This window comes from Prunus dulcis, chromosome 6 (genome assembly GCF_902201215.1).
Source record: "Prunus dulcis chromosome 6, ALMONDv2, whole genome shotgun sequence".
NCBI lineage: Eukaryota > Viridiplantae > Streptophyta > Magnoliopsida > Rosales > Rosaceae > Prunus > Prunus dulcis.
The window spans coordinates 1150928-1173934 of record NC_047655.1 but is presented as its reverse complement, the minus strand read 5'-3'; the positions used below and the strand labels follow the sequence as shown (position 1 = coordinate 1173934).

The window sequence follows — 23007 nt, the reverse complement described above, 5'->3', positions numbered from 1 at the left end:
TGATATTTAGTCATTTTTGAGTTGTGCGTGATTCTCTCTATACTTTTATTTGTTTATCAATAAAAACTATCGCTTATTCTATATTAAAAATTAATAATAATAATTCCCTTCAGTTATAAGTTACTTGCGAAAAACTAATGTTTTGATACGAGAAGTTAACCTACATCTCTTTGTTTTTTTTTTCTGCCAAACGATGAGAAAATATTGTTAAAGACGAATAGTAAGGTTTACATCACTAGCAAGAATATCAAAAATCCACTAAGGCCATAATTCATCCCAAGTATGGATATCGCCAATTATGAACACAAAGACCGTAATTTTATGCGATGCCTTGTTACAATGACGAGGAGTATACAGAAAAACACAATGCTGAAATTGCTCCACCAGTTGCTTTATGTCAAAAATAATGGTTTCCACAGCAATATCAATCTTCCACTCCCCATAAAGCATACGAATAATTTGTAAAGAATCAGATTCAACCTCTAGCCTAGACAAACCACACTGAACGCAGGCCATCAGTGCCTCCATCGCCAACGCCGATCCACCCCGCAACCACAAGTCGCCCTTGTACGTCTCTGTTGACCAAAACATACGGATATTTTCAAAGACGTTATTTATTACAAGGGAGGGAGTTCTATATGTTTTTCTATCAATTGAATTCTTTAATTTTTAGCAAAAATATATCTGCTGTGAAATTCTTTAAACTTGGTTTATCTTTTCTGTTTATGCAAAGCAATTCTTTAAAGTATATTATATTTGCATTTGTTTTATTATTAATATTTTTTAATTGCTGAAGTGGAATAGATTGGAACTGAAATTAGGCAAGAGTTCAAGCATTAGGAGGACTTTTAGAAGATTTGTCCAATTATTATCAAGCATAAGGAGGCTTTGAGATTGTCATTTGAATTCTGATGCAAAGTCCTCCTCTCTTCTTCTTCTCGGTTGACAAATAATAACCAAAATACATTGTATCTAGTATGTCTTCCCGGATGCAAAATACAGATTTAGATACTTTTCATGCTGCAATCAATGGATAAATACATCAAGCTATTGTCGGCAAGTATTTTTTTTCTTTTTAAAGTTTGTTTGTTTGTTTTTGGAATTTTTTTAATGTAAAAATTAAATAAGTATTATTAGAATTTGCAACAATTATACCGAACCCAAAAGTTATTTTTGTACTTTCTGTTTGGATGATGGCAATTAATTATTTTTTAAAATAAATAAAAATGGGTGTTGATTTTCTCGCTTATTTTTTGTCCACTTACATTCTCATTTATTTTTATTTTTAACTTTTACTATAACATACAATTTCCAACAAAGAAGTGTAAGTGGACAAAAAATAAGTGGGACTGTACAATTTCCAACTTAGTTAATGGTTGATATATCTTTATAGAGTCCCTTCTATTATTTGATGGATCCGTTACGAGGTCTATTAGACATTGAACTTTAACAATCCGAACTGTCTATTTTTAAATTTTTATTCAAATATCATCATTGTAAAAAAGCACACCAATTAAAAATATTAAGACTTCTAACAAGAAAATAGATAAACACGAATTTCCAAAATATTATAATTACATAAATGATCTTTAAGGAAAGACCTACAAAATTAATGATTCGTAGCATAAAATTACAATAGAAAGTGAGCTATACCAGCATGTCCCTCTAGTGAGCTTATATGGGTCTTAATATTCTATAAACTCTTTGAAAAATCAAAGCATGTTATTGTCGTGTTGGACCCTTCCATCTTGAGGGACAAAAATGCTACGTTACCCCAGAAAAAAATACAAAGGGAGAAAGTTATCTTAGCAAACCAAAAGAGGAAGTAAACCCAAACTTTTAATTTATTAATAGAAAAGGGGATTCGAACTTGAAAATAAAACATTAATTAGTGTGTTTGTGATATTTCAAAAATATAGGGGAGGCCAGTAAAATTAGCAAATTAACCATTCCGTAAACGCGACGCAGGAGATCATGCCTCGGTGTTGGCAACTCAGAGATGTTCTCATCCATTTGTGACACCCTTCGATTATGGCCGCCTAGCAATTCGCAATTCGCAACTCGCAAACTCGCATAGAATCACTTTCTCTCTCTTCCTTCAAATTTGCATTGAATTTCCATCCCTTTTGATTCAAAGCAAACCATATTGGTTTTCATTTCCCTTATTTGGATTCACCGTACCATCGCTTATATTGTCAGCTTCTTCACCAAAGGCAGAAGAAGAGAGAGAGGATTCAATAACCGAAAATAAGAAAAAAGCCCAGACTTTTAGGGTTTGCAGTCTTTGGATGCAAATTAAGATTAGATGGGTGACGTTGAAGAGATTGGACCTGATATTAGGTAAGAGTTTCGATTTATTTTTTGTGTGTGTAGGTAGTAGAGTTTCAAGGTTTTTTTGTACTTCAATTTTGTTGGGTCTTCTACGAATGATATTTTTTGAGTTTATGGGTCTCTTTGAATTGTTTGTATTTTGGGACAATTTTCGTGTAAACTAAAAGAGTCTGCTTTTTTATTTTTGTTTTTGATCTTCCTTCTTATGAACCTGTTGATCAGAATCTATGGTATCGTTGCAACTATGGGGAATTGGGCATGCGGTTTTTGTTTATATATGAGCTTTTTGATTGTTTATTTTAGTTTCACTTATTGTAATCCAAGTCTTTTAGGAATTGTTAGAGGTCATTATAGAAAGAGATGGTTTCGTTTGAAGGGTTGTTTGGCAGAATATTTGAGAAATATTGGATTTTATTGTTATCTTTTCCCAAGTTTTGTTTGGTTGCTGAGAAAGGGTGGGAGAGAAAAAGAAAAGGAAAAAACTTTTAGTATTTTGTTGTTGGTTGTTTGAGCCAGCATAACAAAAGTGTCCACTTTTACTGAGCCTAATACAATTGATTGGCTTTGACTGCTAAAAATCAATCTTTATTTCGATTTCTTCCCATCAATTCTCTCAGTGGGTTATTGCAATTTTACTGAATGGAGCATCCTTTGATTGTTAATGACTGTTGTATGACAGTTCGGATATAGAAGAAGACTTGAGGTGTGAAAATATTGCGGATAAAGATGTCAGTGATGAAGAGATTGAAGCTGAAGAGTTGGAGAAACGAATGTGGAAGGATCGAATCAAACTCAAAAGACTCAAAGAAAAAGAAAAACAGAAACTTGAAGCTCAACAAGCTGCAGAAAAGCAGAAGCCCAAACAGACATCTGATCAGGCTCGAAGAAAGAAAATGTCAAGAGCACAAGATGGGATTCTCAAGTATATGTTGAAGCTGATGGAAGTGTGTAAAGCTCGTGGTTTTGTGTATGGTATCATTCCTGAGAAGGGAAAGCCAGTGAGCGGTGCATCTGATAACATCAGAGCTTGGTGGAAAGAAAAGGTGAAGTTCGATAAGAATGGGCCTGCAGCCATAGCCAAGTATGAGGCGGAGTGTATCGCCATGAGTGATGCAGATAATAGTCGAAATGGGAATTCTCAGAGCATCCTCCAAGATCTACAAGATGCAACTCTTGGTTCTCTATTGTCTTCTTTGATGCAACACTGTGACCCCCCTCAAAGGAAGTATCCATTAGAAAAAGGAAATCCACCACCTTGGTGGCCAACAGGAAATGAAGATTGGTGGCTCAAATTGGGGCTACTCCATGGTCAGAGTCCTCCTTATAAGAAGCCGCATGACTTAAAGAAGATGTGGAAAGTCGGAGTGTTAACAGCTGTGATAAAGCATATGTCACCTGATATCGCAAAGATAAGGAGGCATGTCCGCCAGTCAAAATGCTTACAGGATAAAATGACTGCGAAGGAGAGTGCAATTTGGTTAGGGGTTCTAAGCCGAGAGGAATCCCTCATTCGACAGCCTAGTAGTGATAATGGGACATCTGGCATAACTGAGACGCCACAAAGTAGCCGTGGTGGAAAGCAAGCTGCTGTTAGTAGTAACAGTGACTATGATGTTGATGGTACTGATGATGGGGTAGGGTCTGTTTCATCCAAAGATGATAGGAGGAACCAGCCGATGGATCTAGAGCCATCAAGCAATATTTGCAATAATACTCCTAACCATGTCCAAGATAAAGAGCAAAGTGAAAAGCAACCAAGGAGAAAAAGGCCCCGCGTCAGAGCAAGGCCTGTTGAACAACTTCCTGCACCATCTCATAATGAGAATATACATCTTGGACCAAGAAATGATTTGCCTGATATAAACCATACTGATGTACAGATGATTGGATTTCAGGTTCATGACAATCAACAGGAAAATGGTACAATCACAACTTTACGGCCGCTGGAGAAGGATCTTGATATCCAAGCACAATTACCAGCATCTGAGTTTAACTACTACTCTGCTGTACCTTCAGACAACGTAATTTCAACACAGGGCATGCATGTGGATGGAACACCCATGCTTTATCATGGGGTGCAAGATGCTGAGGTGCATCGTGGAGATACATTTAATGTTTATAATCCATCAGCAGAATATCCGCCCAGTCATGACCAGCCGCCATCTCAGGTTGTGATGAATGAACCGCAGATTAGACCAGCAGATGGAGTCCATATACCAACAGTACATAGAAATGGAAGTGAAATTGCTGGAGGAGATTTGCCATATTATGTAAAGGACACATTTCAGAGTGAGCAAGACAGAACTGTTAATGCTAACTTTGGGTCTCCAATTGATAGCCTGTCATTAGATTATGGATTATTCAACAGTCCATTCCAGTTTGGAATTGATGGAAGTGGTTCATTAGATGACCTTGGGCTTGAAGAAATGATGGAATACTTTGCGGCATAACTTATTAGATCCTATGTCACATAGCTTAGAATGTAAGTCATGTTTCTGTCTTATATGTTACCTTATTTATAACTTGTGTCCAGATGTTTCTCATCTTGTTAATAACTCGTGTTCACAATTTGATCAAGATTCTTATTTCTCAGTGTTTCTCATGCTTCCTTGTTTATAACTTTGTTCAGAATTTGATCAAGATTCTTATTGTTATTAATGTTATTTTCATTTAGGGACTGAAAAAATGTTGCATTCTTTGCCCACCTTGGATAAAGTCCGGTGCTGTGTATTGGACATATTCTCATCTGGGTTTTATCATTTGTGTATTCCGAGACTAAGTTATGATTTTAATTTTTTTGAACTCATAATCTTGCAATCAAAGGGAAAAGAATGATGTAATTCTGTGTTATAGTTTCTTTTCACTTATCTTCAATAAGAATGAAAGCAAAGCGTGGGTTTCATGTAAATGAGTCAATTTGTTAGTCTGGGTATATGACTAAGTTATGATAATTTTCTCATTTCTATGCACAAGATATCTTCTACTAGATATGCTCATAGTTTTTATGTCCGCTTATCTTGATGCTCGTATCATATCTGTAACCGGGAATGCGTACTGCATCTGGTTTATTCTTTTTCCTGCAACTGTGTTCTTTTTTCATTTCCATTTGGCATTATGGTCTATCCACAAAATCATTGCTTTTTATTTTAGTTGTCATTCACTGTAAGGTAGAAATGGTTTGAACTAGGAGAAATAGAAGATAAGCAGTCATTCGCATGCTAAAACACTCGTCCTTAAAGACATGGTTTCTGAGTTCAGTGGTTTTCCTATAATTAGAAATACTATTCTACACTTCAAATTATGAGACTAGAAAAGTATGCTGGCTAAGAGCTGGCCCAGCCAAAGCAACTTTGAATCAATGAATATATATATCTTGGACGGTTGTACCATTGCTTGATGATTTGAGCTTGGGGTCAGTATGAGTCCAAAACTAAATCCAGGCTGTTGTGATCTGTTGTCATCTCTTACATGAGAATATTTTGGCTCTGCTCATTGATATAGTCATTGTATTGTTGTGTGACCAAGAAACATCAGAGAGGATCAAGATTAAGATTATTATTGTCCACCCTTAGTAGAATTTTGTGGTATAGTTTTATATTACCTTAATTTTGTGCAAATCTGCCCATTAAAGCTCCATATTTTTACCTTATATGTACCTATAAAAATGATTTTATAGGAGCCATCAAAGTTGGTTGTTTTGGGCCAGTTGTGTAATTGGTGTTGATCCCTTATCTTGGTCCTGAGTGCCAAGTGATTGCAGTTTTTTTTTTTTCCTTTTTTTTTGGGTAAATAAATTTGCAGGTTCTTCAATGCTGCTTTATGCAAATCCAATTATTGCTTCCTTGTGAACCCAATTCAGGCTTAAATGAAGATCTTGGAGTTTGATACTGTTTTGTAGGGAAGGCAGACACAGGAACTAGGGTTTCTTTTAACTTCTGTATGCCTTGCCCTTATTGTTATTGATGATGAAAGATAATCCCTAAATATGCCCAATTAACTTGCACAGGCAATGTTATTGTTTTGTTTTGAATTTGATGGGAAAAGAGAGATCTTTCTTAAAGTTATGATTTTGACTTTTTCCTATCTATGCCCCTCCATCAGAGTTAATGATTTCATCATTACAAGGGTACAATTGTAATTCAAAGTAGCAGCAGAAAGGCAAATGATGATCGCGTGGGCCCCACGGGAAATCATTGGACAAATGGCAGTCCTGAGTCCTGACGCTCTCGCACTGTCCTCCTCTTTCTGACCATGCTGGCAGACAGCCTCTCCGGACACAGGAGAACCAGTCCTTTCCTTAATCGTGCCCTTCCCTCCAATTCGGTCGCGCCACGTCCCACACTCTCTGTGTGTGTGTGTGTGTGGACGCCGCCACCTTCCGTACGAGGATGGCTATGCCTACCTATACGCGTGTCCAACCTTATTGTACGCAGCTGGTTTCATTTCATCACCTTTTTGGGTGCAGCCCAAAAGAGCCTGTACAGTCAAAAGACGATTATACCCCTGCTTATTTTTATTTGGTTCTTGCTCATTTGTGATTTTAGCAAGTCTAGGAGGGTAGAGGTGAGAAGTTCCAAATTGCTCCCCGTTCCATCAACCTCTACGTACGCAAGGAAGAACATAAGTATATTTTGCTTAAGGGGTAATTTCGATATTTCATCTACATTTCTTTTAACCAAAATTACATATCAGTCGTCAGCCTCTTCATCTCTTGTATATCAGACAATTTTCGATACCATATAATTAAAAATATATATTATATATATGTAATCAATATTCAAAATGGGGTCTTGTACTCATTGACGAATCGACGTACACTCTTTCATCATCATCACCTCTCTCTCTCTCTCTCTCTCTCTCTCTCTGAGTCTGTGTCCTATTTGTGAGCTGGCTGGTTTCTGGGATCAACAAATCAAAATGGGGCATAAGAAAGCTCTCACAGGGTTTTCAACCTTCATAATCATTCTAATGGTGGCCTCAATACCATTTGTGCAACCTTCTCGTAAGTCTTCTTCTCCCCTCTCCTCTCTCGTCTCTCACATTTTCGAGCTTCTTATTTAAAGCGATTTTTCCACGCCATTTTCATTTTTCCTTTTCAGGCCTCCAAGTAAGAACATTCACTTTGACAGAAAACAACACAAACACAAACACAAAGGTAACAACTTTTTCCAAAGTTTAAATCTTTTCATTTATTCAAGAACCCCCTTTATATATATTTCATCTTCTTTGTAGAGGTTTAAGCTTATCCATTCTGTCTTTGTCAACTTACATATGTTTTCTTTTTCTTTTTTAACAGTCCATTATTGAGTTGGGTCTCTGTTTTTTTTTTTTTTTCTTTCTGAAAAAGACCCATTTTTCCCCTGTTTTTTTTTTAAAATCTGAAAAGGGGCTTCAAATCAACCAGGCTGATAGATTTGGGAATGGAGAAGGAGCTAAGGTTTTCAATGCTGTGGAAGACTCAGCAAGGCAAGTTCCAGCTGGTCCTGACCCTCTTCACCATAACAACAACCCCATTGGTCCTTAAACCCTATCTCTCTGTCTCTCTGTGAGCTAAGGTTTTAAATGATGGGGTTTTCACCTTTGTATAGACACTACTTTAGGGCTGCTCTGCTTCATAGCTATAGTTATCCAAGATAGTTTTAGTTTTTCTTAATGGCATGACCAAATATTGTTATGTGGTAATGGTATATGGATGTCTTTTCTTCTCTAATGTTCTTATAATTTTAGCGAATGTAAGTCTCTGGTTAACTTTTCAATTTAACAATCTATCCACCAGCTCTTAACTTGTCAGTTTTTCATAGTTTTATGTATGAGTCTGGTTCTGCCAAATTTGTGTGCGTATGCTTTGAAATTTGAGGCATGTTTTTTCGTCTGCATATAACAACATTTACTGTATACACACCAAAGTCAATTCAGGATGTTGATGATGGTGGGGTTGCATATATAACAGCATCTACAATCATACTCTTTATTTTTTAGTTATATTTTAGTTAAAAATATATATAATTTATTCTATAAAATATAAACTCCAATTATGCTCTTCAGTTTAGGGAGTCATAAATGTTATAACTATTTTTTAATTGGTCCATCTTTATTAAAAAAATATATAAAAACAATTAGCATTAATTAAAGGTTTGAAATACTCATTAAACCAAAGCAACATTAAATTATAGAGAGCTATTATGAGTTCCTTCTCTCTCCTCAAATTTAGGAACTTTTTGAAGTTTCCCTATTTAAAGGGGTAGCTAAGGAACACGGTTATTTTTCCAATTCTTCCTTAAGAAACCCATTGTGGATTCTCTAACAATATTTACTTCACTGTATTTATTATTTATTTATTTTTTGGGTTGAAATATACAACATTTCATTGGAACCCAACTATAAAGAAGGGCCAAAGGCTAAGCGTGGGCTTTGGCCTACCTTGCAAGACTCAAATATCCGGTCAGAGACCAGCACCAGACCAAACTATATCTTCCCGTATCGAGTTATTCTATATTAAGGCTCTTAGATGAACTGTTATTTCCTAACTATTGGATCAAACTAATTAATTTGATTTAATAGCTAATCAACTACATTTAATGGTTTTTTGGCCCAGCTGCCTAAAAGTCTTATTTACTTTAGAGCAAGGCCTTTTGCCCAGGCAGGATAGGACCTAGGCCCGTGAACGGCTCCAATGTGCAAGGGCAAGCCTAGGCAAGGCTTGGGAGCCAACAACCTAGGCAAGTCCAGCCCGTGCTGTTGCTGGGGCAAAGTGATGCAATATTGACATCATAATGACGTCATCAACCAATTTAAATAGTAAAAAATTTGAAAAAAAAAACTAAAAAATTCAGAATTTTTTATTATTATAAATATCTAGCCATATTTTTTACTTCCCACACCAAAATTCTATACAAATTCATCTTCTCATATCTCATGTGAATAATAATTGCCCTTATCCTTACCCATGGGGGTGGAAACAAAATTGCAAGGGCTGCTAGTATTCGCGTGAATAGTGACAGCCCTTGCCTTATCCTTACCCGTAGGGGTGGAAGTGCTCTTAGTAAGAGAGAGTTTATCCATTGTCATCATCTTGAGGAGTCACATGCCACTCATATATGTATGCTAATTTTCTGTACATTGGTCTCAAAGGTTACTTAAGCAAAATTGATGAGATTACTATAGATGGGCAGGTAGGTCGACTTAACAAGAAACTAAAAGCAAAAAATGGTTCTCGAACAAGAAAAAGAAGAAGAAACCAAGTCATCCATGAAGTATATCCTTTTGCTATTGAGAAGCAGAAGGCACCCCCAGCTGGTTCAGAATATTAAGCATTTGCTTGGGTGATTGCAAGTTGTTATTTTCTCTTACAGCTGATGGACTAGACATGCTTTGTAAAATTTCATTTAAATTCTATGTTTTAAGCAAACTTCCATCAGTGTTTCCACCAATGTCTCTTTAAATTCAAACCACCAATATTTTCATCAACACCAATATTGTCTTCCTTGACTGCGACAGTCATTTCTCAAGCGACGTGCTTTGAGGTACTCTTGGACCCAACTTCATATGCATACTCTATTGTCGTGCTACTTAGTACTAACCATGAGGCTCATACAACTCTCAAGTTCTCATGTTCTATTTTACATCATAAATCAAGAAAAACAAAATATAAAATCCGTACAATGTTAATCTTATCCATATTTTTAGAGATAATTAAAACGAAGTTTAAAAGATGTGTTGTAAATAAGGTAAGTACTCAAATATTTTATAGTGACAACGTAGTTTTCACATCGATAAAAGAGATTATGAATTTAAATTTTAAATCACAATCACAGATAAAAGATAAAGAAATGGATCCACCAAAGATGGTATGCTCCATAAGACGCAGGATTATTCAGTTAGTTTAAGCCCAAAAAAGGAAAAAAAGAATGCATATCCCAATTCCATGTGTAGGACCAGTTTTCTCATTCACAAAACAAACACTCATTAGCCCAACAACTTCCATTCGGTGTTGTCCAACCAACCTCAGCATCTCCATTTTTCTCAAAAATTGCCATTTTCTTGATCCCAGTTGCTTTCTTGCTCTTGGCCTTTATCTCTGATGTCAAACTGTACGGTCGAGACCTGCACAGTTGAGACCAGTGATGGAGTCAAACTCAGCACCAGGCTCTTCAAACCAAGAGAAGAGATCAACAAGGGCAATCCTGTAGTGGTTCTGGTGCACCCATACTCAGTCTTGGGTGGTTGCCAAGGCCTATTGAGAGGTATAGCAGCTGGGTTGGCAGATAGAGGCTACAAAGCTGTGACCTTTGACATGAGAGGGGTTGGGAGGTCAACAGGGAGGGCTTCTCTTACTGGTTTTGCAGAAATCAAGGATGTGATTGCTGTGTGCAAATGGGTCTGTGAGAATCTCTCTGCTGACAGAATTTTGTTGGTGGGTTCTTCTGCAGGTATAACATTTTTGCATGTGTGGAATATTTTTCTGCAATTTTTCTTGGATTAAGCATGATAGTGTAGAAACAAAGGACGTATTTTTATGTGGGTAGTCACTAGAGTACTTGTTTATTGGTTTAGGTGGATTGTTTTCTGGATCTGTGAATTATGTATTAGTTTGCGGTAGTTAGTAGATTGCTTCTTTGATTGGTTTGGTGAATGAATTTGTGGATCTATAATTTGCGTATTAGTTTGTAGAAGTGATCAGTTTAGATAACAATTAGTTACTTTTATTCTTTGTCTGCATCAGACTGCTAACTAAAGCATCTGCGAAAATTTATAGTATGCTTTGGATTTCAAGGGAAATTGATTATTTTGAGGTTAAAATTTAATTTGGTAATGCTAATTATCTCATACTTTGTTGAATATCCTGACTTTGGAGTGTTCCCGACTTTTGTGTTGTTGATCGTACTGGCCTTTAATCATTCAAAAGTTGTGATTTTGATCATATTCAAAGTGAAAATAAGTGTGAGGAAGAGGGTTTTGTGCAGTGCAACTATGATGGGTCTTCTCTCTAGGTCGCATATCAACACTAGAATTACAAGTGGCATTTGTTGAGCTAGGAGGAAAATGGAATTCAAGTTGTGCATAACTTTACAAAAGAAAAGCTATGGGGTGGGATGAAGCATATGTCTTAGGTTTGGCTGGCTACCACATAATTGGCTGAGAAATGGACATTACAAGTATTGCTGCATACGAATGCCTGCTACTATGATAAGCTTGTATGGATGCAGAACCTATAACATTTTTACAAGCAAAGGCTGGGTGAAAATGATGAAGTATAGATAAACTTTGAATAATATCATCTTCTTACTACAGCCTCTGAATCCTGCACCTTCTGATACATTAGCTTTCTGTTGCTTGTTCTGAATTGCAATGATTTTGTTTTTGATGTGTTGGTTATACCCTCCAGTATCTGCAATATGAAAGCTCATTGATAGGATGACATAAGTAAAATCACAAGATAAAACAGTTGTAATGAGAAATAGATAGATTTTCTGCGAAGTTTATGGTGCTCAAACTTTATCACTCTTTTGCATGATTTAGGATCTTTCTGGTGTGGACTGCATGTGGGGTGTTGTAGACATGGCTGGGCAAATATAAGATGTTATTTGTACTTCAGCTCAAAATGGGTGATATATAGCGTGGTCTATCTGTTAGCTTTGTGATCAGCAGCATTTTCTGTTACAGCAATGGTTTTTCATTAAAAGCAAAGCATTAAACAGTGCAGGGTAGACTAATTTCCTCCTATTTTTAAAATTTCCCCAATGTTATTTTGTAGGTGCCCCAATTGCAGGCTCTGCAGTAGATCAGATTGAACAAGTTGTGGGTTATGTTAGTCTGGGGTATCCTTTCGGCATGATTGCCTCAATACTTTTTGGGAGACACCACAAAGCCGTACTACAATCTCCAAAACCAAAAATTTTCATAATGGGGACTAAGGATGGGTTCACAAGTGTTCAGCAGCTCAAGAACAAGCTACGTTCGGCAGCCGGGCGCGTCGAAACACACCTGATTGAAGGAGTAAGCCACTTCCAAATGGAAGGCCCTGCTTATGACGCACAGATGGTGAATCTTATCCTTGAATTTATTGCATCATTGTAGATAATCAACCATTTGTAATGGGGTTGTGTTCTCAGTCAGAACTGATCATATCCCCTTGTTAGCTCTCTCTTCTGCTGTTGTATGTATAATAGGCTAACTTGTTATCGTGTGTAATTTGCAGGAGCTTAGTTGGTTTGCATACTCTGTGCCATCACAGTGTAAAATTAAGCTGCTGTCTCAGTTAATTTGGCATTTAGCCACACAATGAGACACACAGAGAAAGCATCGTTAAATCAATCTTTACATGGTCAAAGTGTTATTCAGCACAACCCCCAAAAAAAGTTACAGCAAACATAATCTCAGCTTAAAGTTAAACTAAAAATGAAACGAAACCTAAAGCTTACTAAGCATCCACTTAGCTGGTGATCAAATCAGAATATGTCACAACACTACAAACAGAGATATAACTCGATGTTAAAAGTCTCCAAATATTATATGTCATCGCCCTCAAAACGTTGATCGTCTGATGCAATTCTACCCTCTCTTGTCATTTTATTACCATTTGCACCGTCAACTGCCCGACCTTCGGCCATTTCATCGTACTGCCGTTTTCTCCATCCTCGATCTTGGTCTATTGGTTGTCTTTGAGAGAATGTATGTTCATCTGTTTTGAAGCCAAAAAAAGGAAGAAAAATGGTACACCGGTCATCAACAAAACTTAATAAGACCTTGCGCAGCTGTGCTGCCTCATAGATACATTCACTGCAATAATAGCTAATACATCCATTGTAATTTGGGGGGTGAAGGTAACATGGCAGCATTCATGGATCCCACCTCACTAATGTTAACACAAGATGGGCGTTTATAATTAACCTTCCTGATGTTAACAAGGATAAAGATTAGTAACAGATTGGTAACTCGATGGGACAAATTTTAGGCACCCATTTTGGGGAGGCCTTAATTAAAAAGATTACAAATGAATTTAATTGAAAAGTTGTACAGAGTAAGTACCAGTCAAATCTGACTAACCAAGACTAAAGATACACCATAAGATAGTGGAGCTTTATTATGTATTATAGAACATGGGTTATATGTAATTAGTTATTACCACTTTCACCGTCAGATGCATCTTCAAGTCTTGCAATCGCATCAACCAGTGCCTGTTCATGCTCCTGCATTTTAAAGAACACGTTACAATACCAGAAATAAAAGCACCATGCAAATAGAGCGCAAAACATGCTTGGTTCTTACTTTGAGAACTTTCTTGGCTTTCTCGATCTCCATGGGATCAGGATGGCTTGCTCCAAAAACCTTTTCAACCTGCAGTTTCAAGCAAATATGGAAAACAAGTGACCACCAGCTGATTGGAGGAAATGGGGGAAAAAAAAAAAAACTAAATAATTTTCCTTATACCTCTTTAATCAAAGAGTCTGTATGAAGTATTTCAATATCGCTCATTGCCTTCCTGCCAATGCCATTTTGTTGTGGAGGCAAATCCTTCTTGGACTGACCCTTTGCGGCCCCTCTGCCTCTTCCTGCACCTGAAACTGCACCACCACGTGCTGTGGACTTTTTTATCCCTCGGCCAGGTCCAGGTCCAGGTCCAGGTCCAGGTCGACCACCTCTACGAGAAATCCCAGGATCATCACCTTCCCACCGAATATCTTCAGGAGATATCTACCATTAGAAGGTAAAAAACAATTAGCAACAAGAGTTTGGGAAATGAGCTCAGAACGCAAAACACAAACAGAAGCTGATGGAACACAACCCCCATTGCACTATCAGTCGATTGTTAATCAAAGTATTAGAAGCTTTTAGAACACAGCATGAATAGGATTGAATATTGATCCTGTAACAATTATCTGTCAGTTGCTTTCCCCTTTGGATCTAGGAAGAGATCAAACTAAACAAGTCCTTCTGCCATAGTGATAACAGCAAAAAGAAATTCCAGGCATGGAAGTAAGCCAGCCATATAATTTACTTTTCAATAACTTAATCATGTCTCTTTGTACACTTCAACCCATTCCCCCACAAATTTCAATATCTTGTTCAATGATGGCCTTTTGTGTCCAGCCATCTTAAAAAGAAATAATAGCTACATATGGATGCAAAATAATATGCTCAAACACATTATTGTGACAGTGATGCAAAATTGATTATTCAAATCTGTCAAATCTAATTCCAACACAGTCATCCAATTGTGTAATCACCAGTGTACCCAAGTTGATACGATGTGCATCATTTGTATTTATGGTTCCTGTTATCATATGTAGATATGTGCGTGTGCGTGTGCGAGTGTGTGTCTTGTACATTTTCAAGTCATGGGAGGGGGGAGGGCAAGGTCAAACCCTTTCCATGAGCATTGGTAATTGCTCTATCACTGTAAGTAGAAGGCCCCACAGTTCCATTATCATATTAAAAAAATAATCATAACAATAATAATAAACATAAAAATATAAAAATATAAAAAAATAACACTGCTCAGTATCAATAAGCAAGATTTTGTTATACGAATTGTTTTATGCAGATAATGAGGTAACTTAAAATCAATCTGCATTATGAGCTCTATTATCAATAAAATTATTCAGTAAATGAAAAACATAACATAGAATACCAATTTAAGTTCCATTAATCTTAATAACACAGACAAGTCATAGCATAATGTCACCAGTACTGCTGACCAAGCCTAGCAGATGTCCACTTTTATTTATATACTAGATGCATTTTTGTTGTTACTTAGAAACCTATTACATTAAAAGTAATTGCAAAAACAAAACACAAAAGCAAGGTGACCCCAAATTCTAATAACAGTGTAAATCATTTGGTTTTCTTTTTCTTCAGCCAATGATATTTTGGGGAGGGGGGGCTTGAACTCGGACCTCAGGTGTAGGGGATAAGTGCTTTTAACAACTACAAATACAAAGCCTACAAGTGCCCCCACAAAAAAATAAAAATAATAATAAAACTTTGACTTTTTAAACTTTCATATCTAGTTATTTATGAGACGTAGACTATATCTTTGGTAAACGAAAAGGGTTAAAAGCCTACAGAAAAAACTAGAATATGTAGCACTTACCTCTTTTAGATTGACCCATTCCCATGTCTCATCCACTGTATTAATATCATAAACCAGAGCGTGTCGGCCCTGTCAACATTTGCCAATTATAAGGATTAGTATTGGAGTTATGTGTGGTCAAAAATGCTAATTACTAAGGCTTACTCATGTTTAGATGAACTCAGTCAACACAAGAACATACCTCAACGTGGTTGTAATCAGTTATAACAGCCTCATAGAAGTGGTTGTCTTCAGGCCACCTTGTCCAAACTTTTCTTCCTATTAATGGATCATAAGTTGCTCCCTCAGCAGGCTCACTTGCCACAAAGGCACCAGAAGAACCTCGATTAGTGGCTTGGGGCCTTCCAGTAATACTTGTGGAAGGGTACTGAGAGGACTTCATAAGCAGGCAACATATTCCGTTAAACAAGAACAGAAAAAAATAAGTCCAAGAATAATAATATCATACCAAAATTTTCTTAACCCGTTATTATTTCAACTTACTGATTTTGGCTTCTTGGTCCGACCTCCTGGAGGAGGACCTCGTCTCAAGGCTGATGAGGACGGTTGCATGGATGGAGGCAGTGCAGGGGATGGAGCACCAAGCGATAAGGAAGCTACAGACTGCGATGTTTTCTGTTTCTTGCGCGATGCTGAAACAGTTGGACTAGGTAGGGGGTCATGAACAGGCTGAGCAGCAGTAAGTGTGCCAGGTTGAAGCCCACTTGTTTTTCTCCATTCCCTAACAGTATATAATATTACATTTCTCATTAAAAAATGTAGAACCAACCAAATATAACACATATTTGCAGCTCAGAGCAGCATGCCATAATATATTCAGACCTTATCCTCCGGATCATGTCATCAGCATTGACCCTGGACAAAAGTTCTCTGTGTTCTTCATCAGATACTCTCAGCTCCTTTCTAAGTTCTGTAATTAAACTTTCCTTATCCTGAAAATTATGTAAGATGACAGGCTTTCAGACCTAACTTAACACAATTCATACTTTGATTTCAAAGAAGGGGGGAAGGAAAAACAGCGAATAACAAAATCAAACAGCTACCCAGGTGATGGCATCAGATTGAGCTTTAAAAGCCCGCAGGACTGAGCAATATGCTTCTTGCTCAATGTGGTGGATTTGGGTTTCCATGTCACCATGCATCCTAGGTAATGAAGCAGAACCCACAGCTGCAGATCTTCCATTCCCAGAAGATCGGCCTCCCCTTTGAAATCTATTTTGATGAGAGGGCGGAAGGTCATCATCTGTACCTGCAAATGTTTCAGATAATAAGGAACTGTTATTCCAGCTTCAGTGACAGGTCCCTTAAACATAGCAAGAGCATTCCCATGGAAAAGCAATAAATCCTTTTCATTTTTTAAGGACTTGTCCCCACCAATAGCCACCTTTTTCAATTACATACATGCCAATAATAAATGCATGCAAAATATAATAACAGGCCACTTCTTGCATCTGTGCCTAACAAAGCAGGCATAAATCATCTCTATAGAGAAATAAGGAATCTTATATTCCAGACGAACAATGCTAAGAATGAGGTCCTTCCTCAAATGTATGGGGACACTAGCATATAAAATGCAGATGAAATCAACCTTTTCTGACAATACAGAAGATGAATTCTAAAAGCATGCACAGTCCACTCAAACGTTGGTTTAGCATCTACAAGCAGTATTAACATTAAATAAACAAGAAAAAAGAAAAAGAAAGACATTCAGTAGAATAAGTTTCATGCTCAAAATGCATCTCTGACTATTCCTACACTAAACTAAAGCATCCTTTGGTTAAACTACTATAAGCCATAACTTTTATCCTTAATTGCCAACTTTTCTGAACCACTAAAGCTAAACCAACAAGAAGCACACATAATGTGACCAATATAACAAAACTCTTAATGCTGTTCTGTTTCTTGTTTTCACACACCATCAACCCAATCCTACATAGTGAGCATGGCCAGAATAGGAATATAAGGACCTGAATGCCATTGACCACATTCCACATAGGAGTGACTTTAACGGACTGAAACTGATACAATGCCAAGCACTAACCATTAAAGTATTTATCTTTGGGGTCCTCACCCACAGTCAATGCGATATTGAAAGTTAAACACTAACGCAAGACCGATTCATAGACGAGAAGAATGGAAGAATGGGGATTTCCAAAATGGGAGTCATTCTCCACAACATAATAGCACCGAATTACTTGTTGTGGGGGAGAACCTGAACCTATTAGATAGTGGTTCCAGACCAACTTTTAAGTATGCACATAAAAACAAAGCAGAAAAAAAAAATTTATATTAACTCGGAGCACAAGCTGGGTACACTACATTACAATTGACTACCAATAAAGCCATCAACTTCTCATTGAATTCAACCAAGTTCCACCAAAGAAGCTCAAAATTCAAGGCAATCCCATAAAAATCAGTAATTGAACAGCAAAAAAGGAACAGCCAGAGCAGTAATTAAACCCAAATTCTATCACATCCAACACAAATTCAAGAATTTGAGCTCAAAAATGACTCTGACAACCAATAAAATACACAATGGAATAACAAAAGAGCATACAAATTAACAAAAATAAAAAATAAAAAAGGAAATTCAACTTAGCTCACCACTGCTATCCGAGAGCTCGTAGTCCATGACTGCCCCTCAAAACCAAGACTTTCGCTAAACCCTAGCAAACCCACGTAGAATTTCACTCAGACCCGTCAAAATTCAATCAATTTCGTCGAGAACTTGAAATGGTAGCCCGCTGGTACCGTCAGAAACGGGTCAATTCGCCAAATATGGATCCAATTCAGGCACAGTACCGCCCCATAAGCTCAAAGAAGTTGAATTTGAGGTTCAAATAGTGATGGAGAAGGCGATCGATTGGTGTCAATGGTAGCGGATTGGGGATTGGAATACTTCTTCTAATTGTGGGCGTAATTAGAATTTCGAAAAGTTTTGGGCTGAAAAGAGTGGGGATTGGAGTGTGAATTTGAAGAAATTGGATTTGAGCAGAGAGATTGGACATTGAACATTGGAGAGAGGTCGGGAGGGAAGTCGCGGACTTCAAACTAGTTTTTGTGGCGCCCTAATGTTTTCAGTTAATGATTCACTTTGAGTTCCGTGTTTCCTATTGGCTGATGGTTTAGGAAATTTCATGTTTTTTTTTAATGAAAAGGAAATGTTTTATGTATACTATATCCTTTCTTCTTCTTTTTCCTTTTTTTTTTTCCTTCAGAATATTATGTTTAAAAAAAAAATTATATTTAATATATATTAGCAATAGTCTAAGCTAAAAGGGATTGGGACTTTGTCATGCATAGGGATGGCAACGGGTCGGGTAGGGGCCGTGTATGACAACAATACCATCCTCATCCCCGCTCTCCATCCCCCCCCGTCCCCGAACCCATCTCTGTTTATTAGGTTTCGGAGAATTCCCGTCCCCGTCCCCATTGGGGGACTATCCCCCATACCCGCCCCGAATCCCCGATTTTTTTGCATAAACAAATATTTATCATACATTTTAACATTAAGTTTTATATTAAATTATCATTCAACACATCCAAATTAACTATAAAGTTCAACTCAACTATTCAAAATCACATCAATATGAAATTCCATAGAAAATTAGGAAGAATTAGGAGAGGAAGTTAACTTAGGGATAAACATAAATATTATAATTATATATTTATTTATTTAAATATATATATATATATATTTTTAGGGTCGGGTTCGGGGATGGGGACGCCAATACCATCCCCTCCCCATACCCGTCAGGGATTTTTCAAGTTAGGGAATTCCCGTACCCGATACCCATTTAGCCCTGAAATCTCTCTCCGTTAGGGTCGGGAACCCGACCCTACGGGGATTTTTGCCATTCTTACTCATGCACACTATATCAAGGTGTCATGTGGGTCTGAGACCACTACCGTTGTTCTCCAATTGCAAGTGTATATAAACTACAAGTACACAATTGCCAAAAGTAAACTTAAATTAAGGTAAATTATGTTTTTTTAATCGACATGGTGCAAGGTTTGTGTGCTTTTTAAAATTGATTTACGGTAAAATGTCTGCACATTATAATTTCATAATTCAAACTTCTTAATTTTCAAGTCATTATTCAAAGATAAAAAAAGCATTCAGCCGAGAGTTTTCTCTCTCTGCCGTTTGAAGTGAGAGCTAGTTTACCTGGTGGCTGCTAGGATTTGATCTTTCCCTTGTGTTTCTTCACAAGATCCGGTCTATTCTTGTGTTTTTCACAAGATCTGATCCTAGTTTATTAACTAGGGACAAACCAAGGTGCATAATCAATCATTCTTCTCCAAGGTGGAAAACTCAAAGCTTCAGGAATAGGTGCATTTTCAAATGAGGGAAGTTCAAACAAGCTTTGACAAAATACTTACTTTGACAGCGGAGGAAGCTGATCCATTGGTGATTGAAGAAGAAGATGATGGTGTATCTCAAGATATCCTAGAGAGAAGCTCAGTGGCAAAGCTATACTCACCAAAACCGGTTCACAAGAAGTCCTTTAAGAATAGGATGTTGGAGATTTGGGACCCAGTTGGTGAAGTAAATACCAAAGAACTCTTAGTAACCACTTCTTATTTACATTTGGACATATCCAGGATAAACAAAATATTATAAAGTTTGACCCTTAGAAATTTGATTAAAAAAGCTTGTTTTGTTAGAAGAGCCAGATGGTACGGTGGCACCCTCTAGGATGAATTTAAAATTTGCTAATTTCTGGGTTCAAATCTGAAATGTTCCTCTTTTAAAAATGACTGAGAAGCTTGCTAGGTCAATTGGAGATAGAATTGGAAAATGTATAGACATATCTCGATGTGAATGGGGTAAGCTGGTGGGAGGCTTTATGAGGATTAGAGTTCAAATAGATGTTACTAAACCTTTATGGAGGGACTGAGAATAACCTTCCTTGGGAGTAGTACTGATCTAATTGAATTTTTTTAAACCAAATTTTGCTTTGGATATGGAAGAATTGGTCATATACTTCAGGATTGCAATCATGTGTCAGAGCAACAAAAAAGGGCTAAAGAACAACCATATGGAAGATTCCTTACTCCAAAAGGCTATGGTCATGCCCAATTCTCAAATAGCCAGTCTTATGATTCCAATTCAGAAGATGAGGAAGAAAATATAGGAAATAAAAGAAATTTTGATGACGGAAAGCAGAAAAATGTCCCAAAAGAGTTATCAAATGTTGTCAACTCTCCAACGAAGAAAAAACAGACGAGTAGACTTGAAGTTAGTAACAAAGTTCAGGCTGTTTCTTGACAATTACAGTCAATGGATGCAAGAAGATTACGAGTGAAAGAATTGTCCAAAGAATGTTCCAAAGGAAAATAAATGGGACACTTGGCTCAAACTCATTGAGTTCCGAACGAATTTCCAGAGGGTCGGAACAAAGGGATAGAAATTAGGAAAACAAGGAGGAAAAGGAAAACAATGCTTTGACGGAGGCAAACAAAACTAGTGAGGGGGATTGTTCAGCCTCCTTTGTTTCCACAAAAAGCGGAGAACCCAATTGTCAAGCGGGAGAGAAAAAGAAAGAGATTTGTGCCATATCCCACTCTGAAGTTGATAAAGCATTATTTGGCGATTTTGAGGTGGTAGTTCAATCTGGAGTTGATCTTGATTCACAAAGAGACAACCAGGTTGGCAAAGAGCCAAAGGGTGTGCAGGCCAAAACAGGGAGAAGCTGGAAAAGGTTAGCAAGAGAGGGTGGTTCAAGTAAGTCCTCCCATGATCAGATAATTTCCAATATGCTAATTGGTGAGAAACGGAGAGAGTAACCAATTATGGAAGGGGAAGCTTCAAAGCACAGAAAAGTTGATGATGGAAAAAAATACTGAGATAGTCATGTATGAATCCGTGGTGGGCACAAAGATGTTGGGCACAGAAGCATTGAATATCTTAAGTTGGAATGTCTCAGAGGTTTGGGGAATCCTCAGACATTCAGAGCTCTCAATGATTTATTTAGAGAGAAAAATCCCCATGTAATTTTCCTTATGGAGACTAAATGTACTAGTGTGGAATTGAAAGAAAAGGCGGAGAAATGGGGAAATTATAATTATTTTGAAGTAGAGAGAATTGGAAAGGGTGAGGTTTTTGCAATGTTGTGGAGGAAAGAAATACAAGTGAGTGTGTTGTCTGCATCAAACTGGCCATAAAGACTGCTGGGCGAATACTCATCTCATACAACCATTCATAGTAACTGGATTTTATGGCAACCTTGAAACATCCTTATGAATTTTCTCTTGGGAATTGCTTAGAAGGTTGGCAGGTTCTTGTATAAGCCCTTAGGTATGCTTAGGTGATTTTAATGAGTTGCTCTCTGAAAGAGATTCAAATGGGGTTAGAAGGAGACCAATGTACCAAATGGAAAACTTCCAAAAGTCTCTAGATGATAGTAATCTGAGTGATATCGGTTTTGAAGGCTTTTCTTTCACTTGGAGTGGGAAAAATGGTAATGGGAGTATTATGTGGGAAAGACTTGATCGAGTAGTTGCAAATACAGAGTTCAGACATTTGTGGCACCAGACAAAGGTTCATCATCTTAATAGTATAGTTTCTGATCACAAGCCAATTCCTTCAACTCTTAATTCCCAAAATATTAGTGATGCGCGCATATTTCATTTTGAAACGATGTGGATGAAAGAAGACGGATTTAAAGATGTTGTGAAGGGAGCCTGGGAGTATAATGTAGATGAACACCTCTCTGTGAAAGAAAAGCTCAAAAGGTGTGCTATTTCTTTTAAAAATTGGGAAAAAGATATCTTTGGTGGTGTCATGACTCAAATAAAGAAAGATTGAAAGAAAGTCAGAAGAAGGCTTTTCTTGAAAGAAAGATTGAAGACTTGTTGGAAAAACAAGAAATTATGTGGCAACAGCGTTCAAGGGTGGAGTGGTGGAAAAAAGGAGATAAAAATATTAGTTATTTCCATGAAAAGGCAAGGGAGAGAACAAAGAATAATTTCATAGCTGGGGTGTATAATATAAAAGGGAAATGGTGTACGGATAGAAGATTGGTAACAAAAAATTTCATTTACTACTTTCAGTCTCTATTTGCGAAAACATTGGGTTATAACATTGAGGTGATCACTGACATGGTTAGTCCAAAAGTGCCCGATCAAATGAAGCATTTCCTTGTTAAGCCTTACAACAGAGATGAGGTAGAGATTGCTCTGAAGCAAATGTCCCCCTTCAAAGGCTCCTGGAATTGATGGAATGCCCGCTGTTTTTTTCCAGAAGTATTGGCAATTCTTGGGGACGAAGTTGCTGATGTATGCTTAAAAATTCTCAATGGTCAGGAAAGTTTGAAGAGCCTAAACAAGACTTTGATAGCTCTCATCCCCAAAGTTGAAAGCCGGAATTTGTGACCTAGTACAGGCCAATATCCCTTTGCAATGTGATCTATAAAATTATTTCTAAGACCATAGCCAATGGATTAAAGTGTGTTCTCCCAATGGTCATATATGAAAGCCAGAGCGCTTTTGTTCCAAAGAGGCAAATTTCAGATAATGTCATTCTGGCTTTTGAAACAATCCACGCCATGAGAAGTAGAAGGGGAAAAAAAGTTCCAAAG

The 23007-nt window shown here is 37.3% G+C and overlaps 3 protein-coding genes and 1 long non-coding RNA gene across 8 annotated transcripts; 3 read left to right on the top strand and 1 right to left on the bottom strand.

The window, feature by feature from the left end:
* The first annotated feature begins 1942 nt into the window (after positions 1-1942).
* LOC117631592 (ETHYLENE INSENSITIVE 3-like 3 protein) lies at positions 1943-6449 on the top strand. Of its 3 annotated transcripts, none has more exons than XM_034364838.1 (3): positions 1943-2340; positions 3011-4813; positions 6433-6449. In XM_034364838.1, exons 1-2 carry the CDS (start codon positions 2306-2308, stop codon positions 4779-4781), a joined length of 1806 nt encoding a protein of 601 aa, XP_034220729.1. In that variant the 5' UTR covers positions 1943-2305; the 3' UTR covers positions 4782-4813; positions 6433-6449. The 3 variants fall into 3 exon arrangements, with proteins under 3 accessions (XP_034220729.1, XP_034220728.1, XP_034220726.1); XM_034364837.1 differs by lacking the exon at positions 6433-6449 and adding an exon at positions 5006-5135; XM_034364835.1 differs by lacking the exon at positions 6433-6449 and having other exon boundaries at positions 3011-4933.
* A 663-nt stretch (positions 6450-7112) lies between these two features.
* On the top strand, positions 7113-8062 carry LOC117632651. Of its 2 annotated transcripts, none has more exons than XR_004586500.1 (3): positions 7113-7333; positions 7431-7486; positions 7736-8062. It is a non-coding gene; the product is annotated as an uncharacterized LOC117632651 (long non-coding RNA). The 2 variants fall into 2 exon arrangements; XR_004586499.1 differs by having other exon boundaries at positions 7718-8062.
* A 2234-nt stretch (positions 8063-10296) lies between these two features.
* On the top strand, positions 10297-12651 carry LOC117630050 (uncharacterized protein RP471). 2 transcript variants are annotated; one of them, XM_034362768.1, is made up of 3 exons: positions 10297-10760; positions 12086-12372; positions 12530-12651. In XM_034362768.1, the coding sequence occupies exons 1-3, from the start codon at positions 10412-10414 to the stop codon at positions 12614-12616; spliced, it is 723 nt and encodes a 240-aa protein (XP_034218659.1). In that variant the 5' UTR covers positions 10297-10411; the 3' UTR covers positions 12617-12651. The 2 variants fall into 2 exon arrangements, with proteins under 2 accessions (XP_034218659.1, XP_034218661.1); XM_034362770.1 differs by having other exon boundaries at positions 12086-12651.
* LOC117630049 (protein EMSY-LIKE 3) lies at positions 12621-18529 on the bottom strand. Its single transcript, XM_034362767.1, has 10 exons — positions 18029-18529; positions 16468-16673; positions 16247-16356; positions 15908-16145; positions 15606-15800; positions 15425-15493; positions 13762-14025; positions 13600-13668; positions 13457-13520; positions 12621-13012 (listed from the first exon to the last, which is right to left on the bottom strand). The coding sequence occupies exons 1-10, from the start codon at positions 18054-18056 to the stop codon at positions 12840-12842; spliced, it is 1416 nt and encodes a 471-aa protein (XP_034218658.1). The 5' UTR covers positions 18057-18529; the 3' UTR covers positions 12621-12839.
* Between the last annotated feature and the right edge of the window lie 4478 nt (positions 18530-23007).

Coding starts and splice junctions, on each gene's coding strand:
- LOC117631592 (XM_034364838.1), top strand. CDS start 2,306: ATGGGTGACGTTGAAGAGATTGGACCTGATATTAG. Junction 2,341..3,010: donor GAGATTGGACCTGATATTAG/GTAAGAGTTTCG, acceptor GTTGTATGACAG/TTCGGATATAGAAGAAGACT.
- LOC117630050 (XM_034362768.1), top strand. CDS start 10,412: ATGTCAAACTGTACGGTCGAGACCTGCACAGTTGAGACCAGTGATGGA. Junction 10,761..12,085: donor GTTGGTGGGTTCTTCTGCAG/GTATAACATTTT, acceptor GTTATTTTGTAG/GTGCCCCAATTGCAGGCTCT. Junction 12,373..12,529: donor CTGCTTATGACGCACAGATG/GTGAATCTTATC, acceptor TGTAATTTGCAG/GAGCTTAGTTGGTTTGCATA.
- LOC117630049 (XM_034362767.1), bottom strand. CDS start 18,056: ATGGACTACGAGCTCTCGGATAGCAGTG. Junction 13,669..13,761: donor CAGACTCTTTGATTAAAGAG/GTATAAGGAAAA, acceptor TTGAAACTGCAG/GTTGAAAAGGTTTTTGGAGC. Junction 13,013..13,456: donor TGCATCTGACGGTGAAAGTG/GTAATAACTAAT, acceptor GCTTCAAAACAG/ATGAACATACATTCTCTCAA.